The following is a 12,321-nucleotide window of genomic DNA, read 5'->3' on the forward strand; positions in this document are numbered from 1 at the left end:
CATGAGGTCTATTGTAATCATTACGCCATGCATGCAGAGACATGGAACGTTTGGGATCTAGAACTTGTGCGTAGTTAAAAAAGAAATCAATTTGAAGTCATATTCAAGGGAAAGTGAGAAGACCTGATGCAGCTGTATTCCCTCACTAGCATGCAATCCCACTCGAAAAACAATGAATTGGGATACCTTGAATTGTACAGTAAAAAATTCACTAGACAATTATGTCTTCAGCAAAAACTTCAGCAGCAGCAGTAATTAGTCTGTCCTATGCGAGCTGTTTTTCTGCATCATGACAATTTCGAGCCTTCTACATTGCCCTCAAAACATTTGGCATTTCAAACCATGTTCAAACATTTAATCTTTGTCATATCCACACTAGAGTCAAAACCTGTCCTAAGGGAGTTTTTATTTCCAAGGCGGGTCTTTTGTTACTTCATATGATTATTAATGTTCTATTGCGACACCTCAGTCTCCTTAGCACCAAATAATTATAGCGACTGAGCCCGAATTTATCCCGGTTTCCGTAATTTACCTCTGAAAATGAGAAGAAATCGGGCCCCGTGGGCATTTTTTTTACCATTTTTTGTCTCTCCCTGAATCAGTAGAAGACTTGGCGGCCTTGTTAGACTTTTTGTTTCCCGTTCTTGCGCTGCCATTTTCTCCTTTGAATCAATAGACGACTTTGCCGGAGGGGTTGTCTCTTACCCTTTTTTCCTCCCATTTTCTCCTTTGAATCAATAGACGACTTTGCCTGAGGGGTTGTCTCTTACCCTTTTTTTCCTCCCATTTTCTCCTTTGAATCAATAGACAACTTTGCCGGAGGGGTTGTCTCTTACCCTTTTTTCCTCCCATTTTCTCCTTTGAATCAATAGACGACTTTGCCCGAGGGATTGTCTCTTACAATTTTTTTCCTCCCATTTTCTCCTTTGAATCAATAGACGACTTTGCCCGAGGGGTTGTCTCTTACCCTTTTTTCCTCCCATTTTCTCCTTTGAATCAATAGACGACTTTGCCGGAGGGGTTGTCTCTTACCCTTTTTTCCTCCCATTTTCTCCTTTGAATCAATAGACGACTTTGCCCGAGGGGTTGTCTCTTACCCTTTTTTTCCTCCCATTTTCTCCTTTGAATCAATAGACGACTTTGCCGGAGGGGTTGTCTCTTACCCTTTTTTTCCTCCCATTTTCTCCTTTGAATCAATAGACGACTTTGCCCGAGGGGTTGTCTCTTACCCTTTTTTTCCTCCCATTTTCTCCTTTGAATCAATAGACGACTTTGCCCGAGGGGTTGTCTCTTACCCTTTTTTCCTCCCATTTTCTCCTTTGAATCAATAGACGACTTTGCCGGAGGGGTTGTCTCTTACCCTTTTTTCCTCCCATTTTCTCCTTTGAATCAATAGACGACTTTGCCCGAGGGGTTGTCTCTTACCCTTTTTTTCCTCCCATTTTCTCCTTTGAATCAATAGACGACTTTGCCGGAGGGGTTGTCTCTTACCCTTTTTTTCCTCCCATTTTCTCCTTTGAATCAATAGACGACTTTGCCCGAGGGGTTGTCTCTTACCCTTTTTTTCCTCCCATTTTCTCCTTTGAATCAATAGACGACTTTGCCCGAGGGGTTGTCTCTTACCCTTTTTTCCTCCCATTTTCTCCTTTGAATCAATAGACGACTTTGCCCGAGGGGTTGTCTCTTACCCTTTTTTCCTCCCATTTTCTCCTTTTAATCAATAGACGACTTTGCCGGAGGGGTTGTCTCTTACCCTTTTTTTCCTCCCATTTTCTCCTTTGAATCAATAGACGACTTTGCCCGAGGGGTTGTCTCTTACCCTTTTTTCCTCCCATTTTCTCCTTTGAATCAATAGACGACTTTGCCCGAGGGGTTGTCTCTTACCCTTTTTTCCTCCCATTTTCTCCTTTTAATCAATAGACGACTTTGCCGGAGGGGTTGTCTCTTACCCTTTTTTCCTCCCATTTTCTCCTTTGAATCAATAGACGACTTGGCCGGAGGGGTTGTCTCGTTTGTCTCGCCATTTTTTCCTCCCATTTTTTCTCCTTTGAATCAATAGAAGACTTTACCTGAGGGGGTTGTCTCACCCTTTTTTCCCTCCCGTTTTTGTTTCCCTTAAATCAGTAGGAGACTTGGGCTTGTTTGACTCTTTTTGTCGTTCTTTCCCTTATTTTCTTCCTTGAATCCATAGAGAAGCTCTTATATTTTATAATCATCCGAATCTAAGTGCTTTTATATTTTGGGTTGCTGTATTTTGGTTATATTTGACAGCCACATTTTTATGGGCATAATTGATTCAGCAACCTTGTTGGACATTTTTCCTATTGTGGCCTTTGCATTGTATAAGGCTTGTTGTGTGTGTGGCATGCGCGTGAGGGGGGTTTATTTCAGCCTTTTTTCCTCCGGAGACTTGGTTGGATGGGACATTTTGTTTTCTTCTTTTTTTGATTCTCCATTTTTATTTCTCCCCATAGTCTCATATTATCTAACAATATTTTGTTTCACCCTTTTTTTTCCTTCATTTTTGTTTCCCCTTGAATCAAATACAGACTTGGCACTGTTTAACTTTTTGTTTTCCTCCTCAAATACGTAGGAGACTTGATTCTGTGAGACTTTTTGTGTCTTCCTTTATTTATTATCATTAAACCAATTATGGACTCGTCCCTGTGGCAGTTTTTGGTTAATCAGTAGGAGCCTTTTTACCACCTCCTCCCCCGGTGAGACTTTGTTTTCCCTTTCTTTTGGTTTTTCTTGAACCAGTCGTAGACTTGGATCTGTGGTATAGCCTAGTTATTTATCTCTCCTCTTTTGTCCGCTATTTTTGTTTCAATGAATCTACTATTACATCAAACACAAAATCTGGACATATCGCAATTTATTGTCATTATTGGCTATCTCAGTGTCCCACCCCTTAAGGGTATTCAGGTAATTCCGCAAATCAGACGCCACCATCCTACTCAGTACAGATCCCGAATCGGGAGTCAGATTCGAGGGGTGGTTGCCATTGTTGACAATAGATATGGGTTGGAAACGAAGGCGCTGTCTGTCGGTAATCGTCTCAAGCTCGTTAGGAAAAATTTATTATCTATGTCCTCCCTCGGGTTTGAACCTGGGATCATGACAGCCACCTTCACGGTGGTAGACGAGCATCTTACCACCACGCGAATCGGGTGCTAATTCCCCGATTTAGATAGGAGGCTGACTTTGTGGAATTTTTTGTTTCTCGCTTTTTTTTGTCCTCGGTTATAGTTTCCCCCCTCGAATCAATTGTAGTCTTGGCCCTGTACGACTTTTTGTTTCCACTTTTTCCGTCCCCGTTCTTGTCTCGTTCTTTTCCTCCATTTTTGTTTCCCCCTTGAATCAGTAGACCTGGTCCTGTAGGACTTTTTGTTTACCTTTTTCTTTGTTTCCTCGTTTTTGCTCTCGAATCAATATGTGATTCTCGCGGGTCCGTGAATTGTAGATGCACATGCATGTAAATCACGATAATAAATGGATGAATGGCATTTTGAACAGTTGAGAAGTTCATGGCCCGGAGGGAATACTTTACAAAATATTTATCCGCAACCGTATATTGAATGTTTTCTTTGCAATAAATCTGCTGCTGAAACTTTCTCAGAGGGATCTTCGTACATCAGTAATGATTTCTCATAAAATCGACTAAATTATCGTATATTATAATCAATTTATAGCGAAGCTCTCGTGTCCAAAGCCGAAAAATAAATTTATAAGTTACGTGAATGTAAAAGAATGTAGTACATATTTGGATATACGTGACGCCATATCATATGACAAAGAAAATCATGGGGGGTGTGAGTTAATATATAAAAAATATACAATTTATTTATTTTTAGGGTTTTCTTGTTATTTTGTGGGTGAACCTTATTTATGATTTTTCTCATCAAAAATTCATTAATTCATTAAATTTTTACCAGTTTGAAGTCATTCAATATAAATGACATATTAATCAGATATCACTAGTATCAAATACAAATACAGTAACAAAAGGGAGGTGGTGACCGTGAGTATATTTTGACTACCATTAAGCTCTCACATAGATACGGGAATTTCATGAACGAAGAGGTTCGCAATCAGTGATCGGTATGGAGCCTCGAACCTATTGGTACTATGGGACTAAAGGCCGCTACACACTACTCCGTCGTGAGTGACGTGGTCCCACGTCACATTGTGAATTCTGATTTGTGGAAGTTCCTTGATATGGGAATTCCAACGCTCCCGTACTAAATTGTTGCATGGCGATATAACTGGAATGGGTGTGTGATAAAGTAGTGTTTATAATAGGGTTGTCAGGAACCTTTCTCCACAGAGAGCAGGTAGACATTTCAACACGATACTTACGAAACACAAACATTGAAACATCTGCCACTTTCACTTAAAATATAGGAGAGTGATGGGCATACTTTTTGACATGAGCCAATTCGATAGAAATTCCTCAGAGGAATGTTTACGAGTTGCATGTGTGGTTTAGTAGTATGGTTTTTCAGGATGGCGATGAACTGAGGATAAAACAACCACAATTTTCAAGATATTTTGACCGATTCTGGCCGTTACAAATGGTGATTAAATGCCCACATTCAGTTTAAAAAACAAGGATCACATGATCGATCACTGATTGGATCTGCTGGCTAGTTTAAGGATACACATCAACACAGAGTGATAAATTTTCCCAATAGCTCATCGGTACTAATGAGCTATATTCTCTAATATCTTCGAAATAGAACATTCAATTCTGCAAGGGGTCATGCCAATCTATATATGAAGCTGAAGCCCAATCCACGATGATGGTAGACATGGATGACGGCAAGAAGTCCCTCAGTAATCCTTGAGTTCCAATCGGCAATCGTCGATGATTGTAGACAGGAACGACGACAGTTCCAATCGACAATCGTCAATGATTGTATACAAGACATATATTGGACGACAAGAAAGTCCTCAGTCATCTTCGAGTTCCAATCGGCAATCGTCGATGATGGTATACATAGACGACAAGAAATCGACCTTCAGTCATCCTTGAGTTCCAATCAACAACCGTCACGGATTGTAGACATGGACGACGATGAGAAGACCCTCCATCATCCTTGAGTTTCAATCGGCAATTGTTGACGATAATAGATATGGACGACAACAAGAAGTCCCTCAGTCATCTTTGTGTTCTAATCGGAAATCATCGATGATTGTAGACAAGGATGACAAGAAGGCCCTCAGTCATCCTTGAGTTCCAATCGACAATCGTCGCGGATGGCGTTCCTCATATCGGGATAGGAGCGACTGCTGCTGCCGGCGTCCGTCATCCGACGCTCCTGCATCCTGCTTTTCCGCCGTCCAGGATGCGGCGTCTCGGATAAGATCCTATGCAGTTTCGGTTTCGGCGAGCTGCTTGGATGAGACGAACTGCATGAGCTGGGCCTCTTGTGCGGGCTAGGAACGCTCAGGCTCGAACCGAGTCCCGTGTGGCGCTTTCGAGCTTGCACGAGGCCGAACACCACAGCCGCAAGGGATTTATGGATACTAGGTTGGCGACTGACCGACGATTGGCGATTCTGGAAAACAAATAACCAACCCATTAGTTTGCAATACAGAGCGCGGGTTGTAGTATGATTGGAAGCTTGAAGTGCTGAATTTTGTCTGAGTGCTACTCACCATTTTCCTCCCTAGAACGTAATACGTTTCCATCTGACCTTTCCCTTTAACTTGGACGAACCCACGGTACTGCAACCTATACCCGTATGGCTCCAGGATCTGTGCGGTGTCTTTCGGCACTTGTATCTTGTCTATGGTGCCCGTCGAGTCCATCCTGCTGGCTTCGTTGACCGTATTTCCCCATATGTCATAGACGGGTTTCTTGGCTCCAATCACGCCGCCAACTAATGGACCGTGGCTTATGCCTGCGATTTTTTTGGATAACAAAATTCAATATCAGAATCATCATAACGATTTTCTGAATGCATCGCTGCCAACCCTGTAAAATGTAAATTAGGAAGATTGTCGCACGTATCCGCGCGAAAACCCTACTAGCCCCGTAAAAATTAGGGAGATATAAGTGTTTTCCGGGGGGACGGGAGCTAAGGTAGAAATTCGGGGGACTTGGCAGCTACGAGAATTCCCTCGATTTTACTGATGGACGTGTTGAAAAACTTTACAAGACTCACCGATTCTCATCTTGAAGCTATTGAACGAATGCTTATTAACTTCATCCAGAGCATCCTTCATTGCGAAAGCGAAATCTGCCAGAGCTGTCAGGTGACCCCATTCGTCATGGCCCTAAATCGAATAGAATTTATTTTTAAAAAAATCAATGAAAAGCACAAGGAAATCGATATTTTCGAATGTTGAACAATATATTGTGTATAGTATTTACATAATGTTCGGTCTTTATGTAAACATCGCGGTTCTTTTTCAGATGCGTCAATCTAAAAATAGACGCATCTTAAACTTTGTGACGTCACATCCGTTTATTAGGAATTCATTGGAGATATCATCGGAAAATTTCCAAATTGGTTTTTCGAATGTCCCTCAACTATTAGGGTACGGACATAGTGCACGCTAGTTTCCGATTCTGCAAGCGCTGACTCGCAGAATCGGAAACCAACGTGCACAGTGTTTGTACCCTTAGAATCTACAGTCAGATTGGTTGATTAGTACTGGTTTATCTCTAATCAAGTGTTCGTTTGAGTGTTTAATTTAATGATTGTGCTTTTTGTTCAATTTAAAAAAAAAATGCTACCTACTTACATGCAAGCCCTCATCTTAATTCTAAATCACAGCACTTCATCTGTGCTAAAGTAAATTTTCCGCTGATCATCCAGGAGTTAAGATTTCATAATAACTCCCACAAAGTGGAATCCCCGTCCAGCATGATAGGGCGTATACAGGGTGTCTGTCACCAAAAATGTAGAGAATTGTGCACGTGAAAACAAACAATTTCTGCAATGCAACCTAGGGTCGCAAATGACTTCTAGGTTCAGCGCAAAATTTAGCCAATGGCACCAAAAGGAGAGGGAAAAAAATCTAAACTAACCAAGAGAGAGAAAAAAATACCCCCCCCCCCCCACACACACACACGCATATTACTATTAGAAAGAGGTTTTTTTTCCCCTCCGTAATCGCTTGCGACTGAAAGGAAGAAATTTCCCTGTACCTTTTTTCATGATGCGATTAAGGTTGCCATATTTCGGTGAGTGTGAGGGTAATGCATATACTCCCCAAATAAAAGGAACGTGACTCTGAGTTCCAATTGGAGAAATTGTTTGTCGTGACATGCACCGGCACTCTCATTTTGGCGACAGAGTTTTAGTATACTCCGTATATAAGGTGGATACTATCGAACGCTAACTAATTTCACACGTGATTTCCAGGTGAAAAACTGATACAGAAAAGTGTTTTCCATTTTAGGATCGAACTCATAGTAAGGGAGTTATAAACGTTTTGAAATTTTGTGACGTTAGTTTTTCTAACGGTCAGTTAAGCACCCAACACCCAACGAAAAAAACATTTCTTCATGAAGCGGGTTGCCACTAATTTAAAAATGAACTTAAATATCCAAGACCCCCCCCCCCCCCATTAAAAGCCAAGTTCAGTTATTTTCTTTCACGATTGGTTTTTTTTTCCTCTTCGTGTAGAGCAGTGCTTCCCAAGCTTTTGAAGTTTGTGGCACCCTTGGGAATAACATTAAAAACTTGGGGCACCCCTTCTTTGAATACAGAATAGAGTTTACTACAGCAAAAAATTACTGAGTAAAAATGCATCGATAGAGGTTTGTTCGATTAATAATCGATGTGAAACTTGTGATTGATGCTTAGAGCACAGATACTTTATATCAGGCCTTACAGTTGGCAGCGAAACACGAATATCGTCCTCAAGGTCTTGAAATGTATTTCTTGCTTTGTATTTTATTGTCACCATATCAGGGAAGTCTTGCTCGCATAGATATGTTGTTGAAAAGGGCAAAAGTGCGTTAATTGCTTTTTTCGTTAGAATAGGATTATCCTCTCTCAGTCGAAGCCAGAAAGCAGCCACTGACGCCCAACTCTTGGGTAACTTACCTTTGAGTGTGGAATCAGAATCAACGCAAGGATCAATAAATTCATCTCGTTCGCAAAGCAGTGAAATATATTTTCTCCTGCTTAATCAAATTTTGAGACTACCCAGTCGAGATTTTCAATGGAAAGAGATGGAAAGTACATATCTATTGCATCTTGCAAGCTTGAAAAGTGTTGAAAAATGAGATCTTTCTGCTTATCCGAAGATGATGTCACGCTACTACTACAAGCTGGCGAAATGGACAAGTTTTTGGCAAATTTGACAGTGTTTGCGGAATTGGAAATTAAAAATTTTGGCAAAAATTCAATTTTTAACTTCCCTAATCTTTCAGCGTCTGTAGCTCGCCATTAAATTCAGATATTTCAATGAAATTAGTGTGACCTTATAGAACTTTTTCTGCACTTTCGAAATATATGCTTATTTTGCGTGTAGGTCTCTCATAAGTCACCACAGTGGTGGTCGGCTGAAGTTGGTTTCCTGTGGTTCCCAACTTCGAGGCGCAAATGCGAGCCGATCTCCCCGTTAAAAAGTCTCGCCACAGAGAGCAACAGTCCTACAAACAGTACAAATATTCAGTCACTACACATCACTCACTTCACTTCTGAGATATAGATGGCAGCACTGAAAAATCATACACAACACTAGATAAGCACTCAGACTGTTAGGTACACACACTTACACTTCCGGCACAACTCACTAGGTAGAAAATATCCTATAGCGATAGACCTGAGTTGTGCTCGGTTAAAAAAAAAGAAAAAAAAAAGGTCTCTCATAAACTTCAGAAATCCGGGTTTTTTAGACTTGGTGAAATTTTTTCCATAATCGATTATCCACCATAACTCGAAAACGGTTCGCGATAGGACATGGTTGGTAGATTGTTTCATTATCCACTTGGGCTCGTCTATCACTCCCTTCCGTTTGGCAGAATAGGTCGTTCCCCTTGTATATATATTTATTTATTTATCGTGTAAGACTCATGCAGTCGTCGAATGAACGAGAATAGTTTTTGGCGAAAAATGAGACCGCAGAGTACGATTAACTCCGAGATCCTCTCACATACCTTCCTAGTAGGGTTCAGACCAGATGCGGCCATATACGTGCTGCTGATGGTCTTGATTTTCTCCAAAGGCCTGAACCGTTCATCATCGAGTAGCTGCAAAGAAACCAAAAAGGAACGAAGAAATTATTACGGAACTGCTTATTTTTTGGAATAAGCAATCGTGCTTTCGAATGATTTTTCCGAACAAAGTTCCACCATTGTATGAAACTTTGAATACCTGATCAAAGTCCACGAGAATCTCGTTCAAAAGACGTATACATTCGACTCCGTTGTTGACGTCTTCGGAGTAGAACGAGGCGAAGTTCGGTATGGAGGCGAACATTACTCCGCAACATGCGTGGGATTGCGCGTACAGCTCCTGCAACACAGAATGACATAATTTAGGTACAGTGCTTAGACTACAACCTTTTTACGCGTCCATGTATGGCCTCATTTTGTTTCTGCAGCCAGAGAAGGCGGGAATTGTGTGTGTGTTTTTTTTAGGTTCAACCAGTTATTCTATATAAACTAAAAAGCCTAATCGATGAAAAGTTTTGCGAAGATGATTTTATGTTTGGCCATTTTCTGCCATTGCTGCATAAGGTGGAGCCTACCGGAGCAATATCCAAAAGTTGAACAATATCTGCGACAAAATAAGCAGCATGATAATACAGACAGACAATAACAATAATATCCAGTATCATCCTCTAAATCAGTGTTGCCCCCGGTGGGCGATGAAATAGTCCAGGGGGGCGATGTAAACTGTGAGTATAACACAGGATCATATGGGTTAACTGTAGCTGGGGAGAGAAAAACAATTCCAAAGCAGGGGCGATGAAACAAAAAGTTTAGGGAAACTATGCTCTAATTCAGTGGTTCTCGACCTTTTTTTGTCCATGGCCCCCTTTCAACGAATTCTCATTCCTATGGGCCCCCCCCCTCTCTTGCGAACATGAATAATTTTCTACACGCCCCCCCCCCCCCGAGTTTTTTCAATAGAAGATAGTTATTCAAAAATTGTCTGAAGTATATAAATATGTTTGAATTTAATTTGATTAATTTTTAATTTATGAAAATAACGAAAGAGCAAAATACAAAATAAACGTAATAGAATAAAAAAAAAATAGAATAAATTATTTTCAATCAATGTAAATTCTGTGCTTGAAGATGGCACAATGTCATCAAGTTACTGTAAATACAAATACAATGCCACAACAGGCAAAATTTTGAATACTTCGATCATATCTCCTCGACACCTGCGTTCATCCAATGTAAACATATTCAAAAAATGAAGTCTTTCTTCATAACTCAAGCCCTGTGTGCCAATAAGGACACGCGTAGCTCTTCTCTGCACCCCTTCAACCAAGTCTATGTCCCTCTGTAGGTATGGTCTCCAAAACCTTACAGCATACTCCAGTCCAGGACGAACTACGCCTCGAAAAAGCGGAAGAATGACTTTAGGAGAACGCGAAGAGACCTTTTTGAAAAATCAAACTGAGCATTCTATTCGATTTTTTGACCACCGCTGAATATTGTTCAGAAAACCTAAGCCGCTCGTCAATGAGAATTCCCAAATCGGTGACCCTACTTGCATCCGGGATAGTGACACTATTCAACTCGTAAGAGAACCGTGGGTTGTTCGAACCAAAATGAGCGACCATGCACTTATCAACGCTAAACGTCATGCTCCATTCATTTGCCCATTCTGCAATCCTGTTTAAGTTGGTCTGGAGCAACTCCCTATCGCATTGATTTCCGATTACCCGCATTAGCTTCACATTATCTGTGAATTTACTAGTAATCTTATCGATAAAAAGTGAAAAAAGTATGGGGCCAAGGATACTTCCTTGAGGAACTCCATTTGTGACACCTGTGCAACCGGAGAATTCCCCGTTCACCATAACTCGTTGCGACCTATCTCTTAACCACGATTCTTCTATCCAATTCAGCAAGTTGCCCAAATTCCAATCTCGTGTAAACGCTTCAAGAGTTTACCATGTTGGACCCGATCGAATGCCTTCTGGAAATCAAGGTAAACAACATCTACATTTTTGCTAGAAGCAAAGGAGGTTAGTTATACATGATTTCCCCTTCCTGAACCTATGCTGATTATCCGACATTACATTATTCTCGTCTATCCACTTCACAAACTGCCTTTTGATGATAATTTCCAAAATTTTCGAGAGGAAACTCGTCAAACTCATTGGACGATAATTGGACACAGCTTCTCTACTACCCTTCTTAAATATCGGAACAACATTAGCAAGTTTCCAATCCCTTGGGACGATACCCTCAGCAACACTGCTCCTATATATCTGTGCGACTGGCCCCAACAATTTATTAGCACATACCCTGGGATAGATATCATCTGGTCCTGGTGCTTTGCTTGCACATACATTTCTTAGAAGATTTAGGACCTCCACGTCTTCTACTTGAATATTGTTGAGGGTTTTATTACCCCATGCAACACCCGTATGGCGAATATCATTATCTCCATTAAAAACCGACGCGAAAAAGTCATTGAAAGCACTACACATGCCTACATTGCTCTCTAGAGCCTCCAATCGAGAGTGGGACCAACCGTCCCCTTACATCCATTATTGACGTACCGAAAAAATGATTTTGGGTCAGAGATAATGTTATCTGCCAACCTAGATTCAACTTCCTTTTTATTATCCCTTATCGCTTTATCGCTTTCTTCAACACTCTTCTTTTATCAGTAAACAATGATAGGTCACGTTGTCCACTTTTATACTCTCTGAATGCTCTTTCCTTTTCAAGATAAAGGTTACGCACGCTATCCGTGAACCATAGAGGGTGCGATGTACAAATACGCTTTTTTCGAACAAAGGGTATGACGTCGGGCACAACAGAGGACATCTTCGTACTAAATTCTTCCCATTGACTAACCACCCCTACTGATTCCAACCGGTCTTTGAAAACTTCCGCTAACCTTCTTCGCAAAACATCAAAGTTAGTTCTCCGAAAACAAGGAACCAGTCTTTTGTTATCAACCTTACCCGAGGAAAAGTTACAGTGAAATCTGACGATACGATGATCACTGGAAGAAAGCTCTTCCCCCACCGAAACATGTTCAACTAGATCCTCAGAACTAGTAAGAACTAAATCCAAAATAGCAGTACCCCTAGTGGCTTCTGATACACGCTGATACAAAAAGTTTTCAAGCACCAACATAAGAAAGTCTCTTTCATACTGATCTC

The 12,321-nt window shown here is 41.0% G+C and overlaps 1 protein-coding gene across 1 annotated transcript in view; it reads right to left on the reverse strand.

Moving 5' to 3' along the window:
• Positions 1-1,755: 1,755 nt before the first annotated feature.
• LOC149068037 (adenylate cyclase type 8-like) overlaps positions 1,756-12,321 on the reverse strand; it is a 178,765-nt gene continuing 168,199 nt past the window's right edge. Inside the window, exons 20-24 of the mRNA XM_089251634.1 lie at positions 9,339-9,479; positions 9,122-9,214; positions 6,171-6,282; positions 5,662-5,906; positions 1,756-5,561 (exon numbers count right to left, since the gene is read on the reverse strand). Of these exons, the coding sequence (XP_089107760.1) occupies positions 5,223-5,561; positions 5,662-5,906; positions 6,171-6,282; positions 9,122-9,214; positions 9,339-9,479 (930 nt within the window). The 3' untranslated portion in view covers positions 1,756-5,222. The remainder of the gene's footprint in view (positions 5,562-5,661; positions 5,907-6,170; positions 6,283-9,121; positions 9,215-9,338; positions 9,480-12,321) is intronic.

The sequence above is a fragment of the Pholcus phalangioides genome, unplaced genomic scaffold, assembly GCF_987345545.1.
Source record: "Pholcus phalangioides strain wild (caught in Gottingen) unplaced genomic scaffold, Ppha-v1.0 ptg000027l_1, whole genome shotgun sequence".
Lineage (NCBI taxonomy): Eukaryota > Metazoa > Arthropoda > Arachnida > Araneae > Pholcidae > Pholcus > Pholcus phalangioides.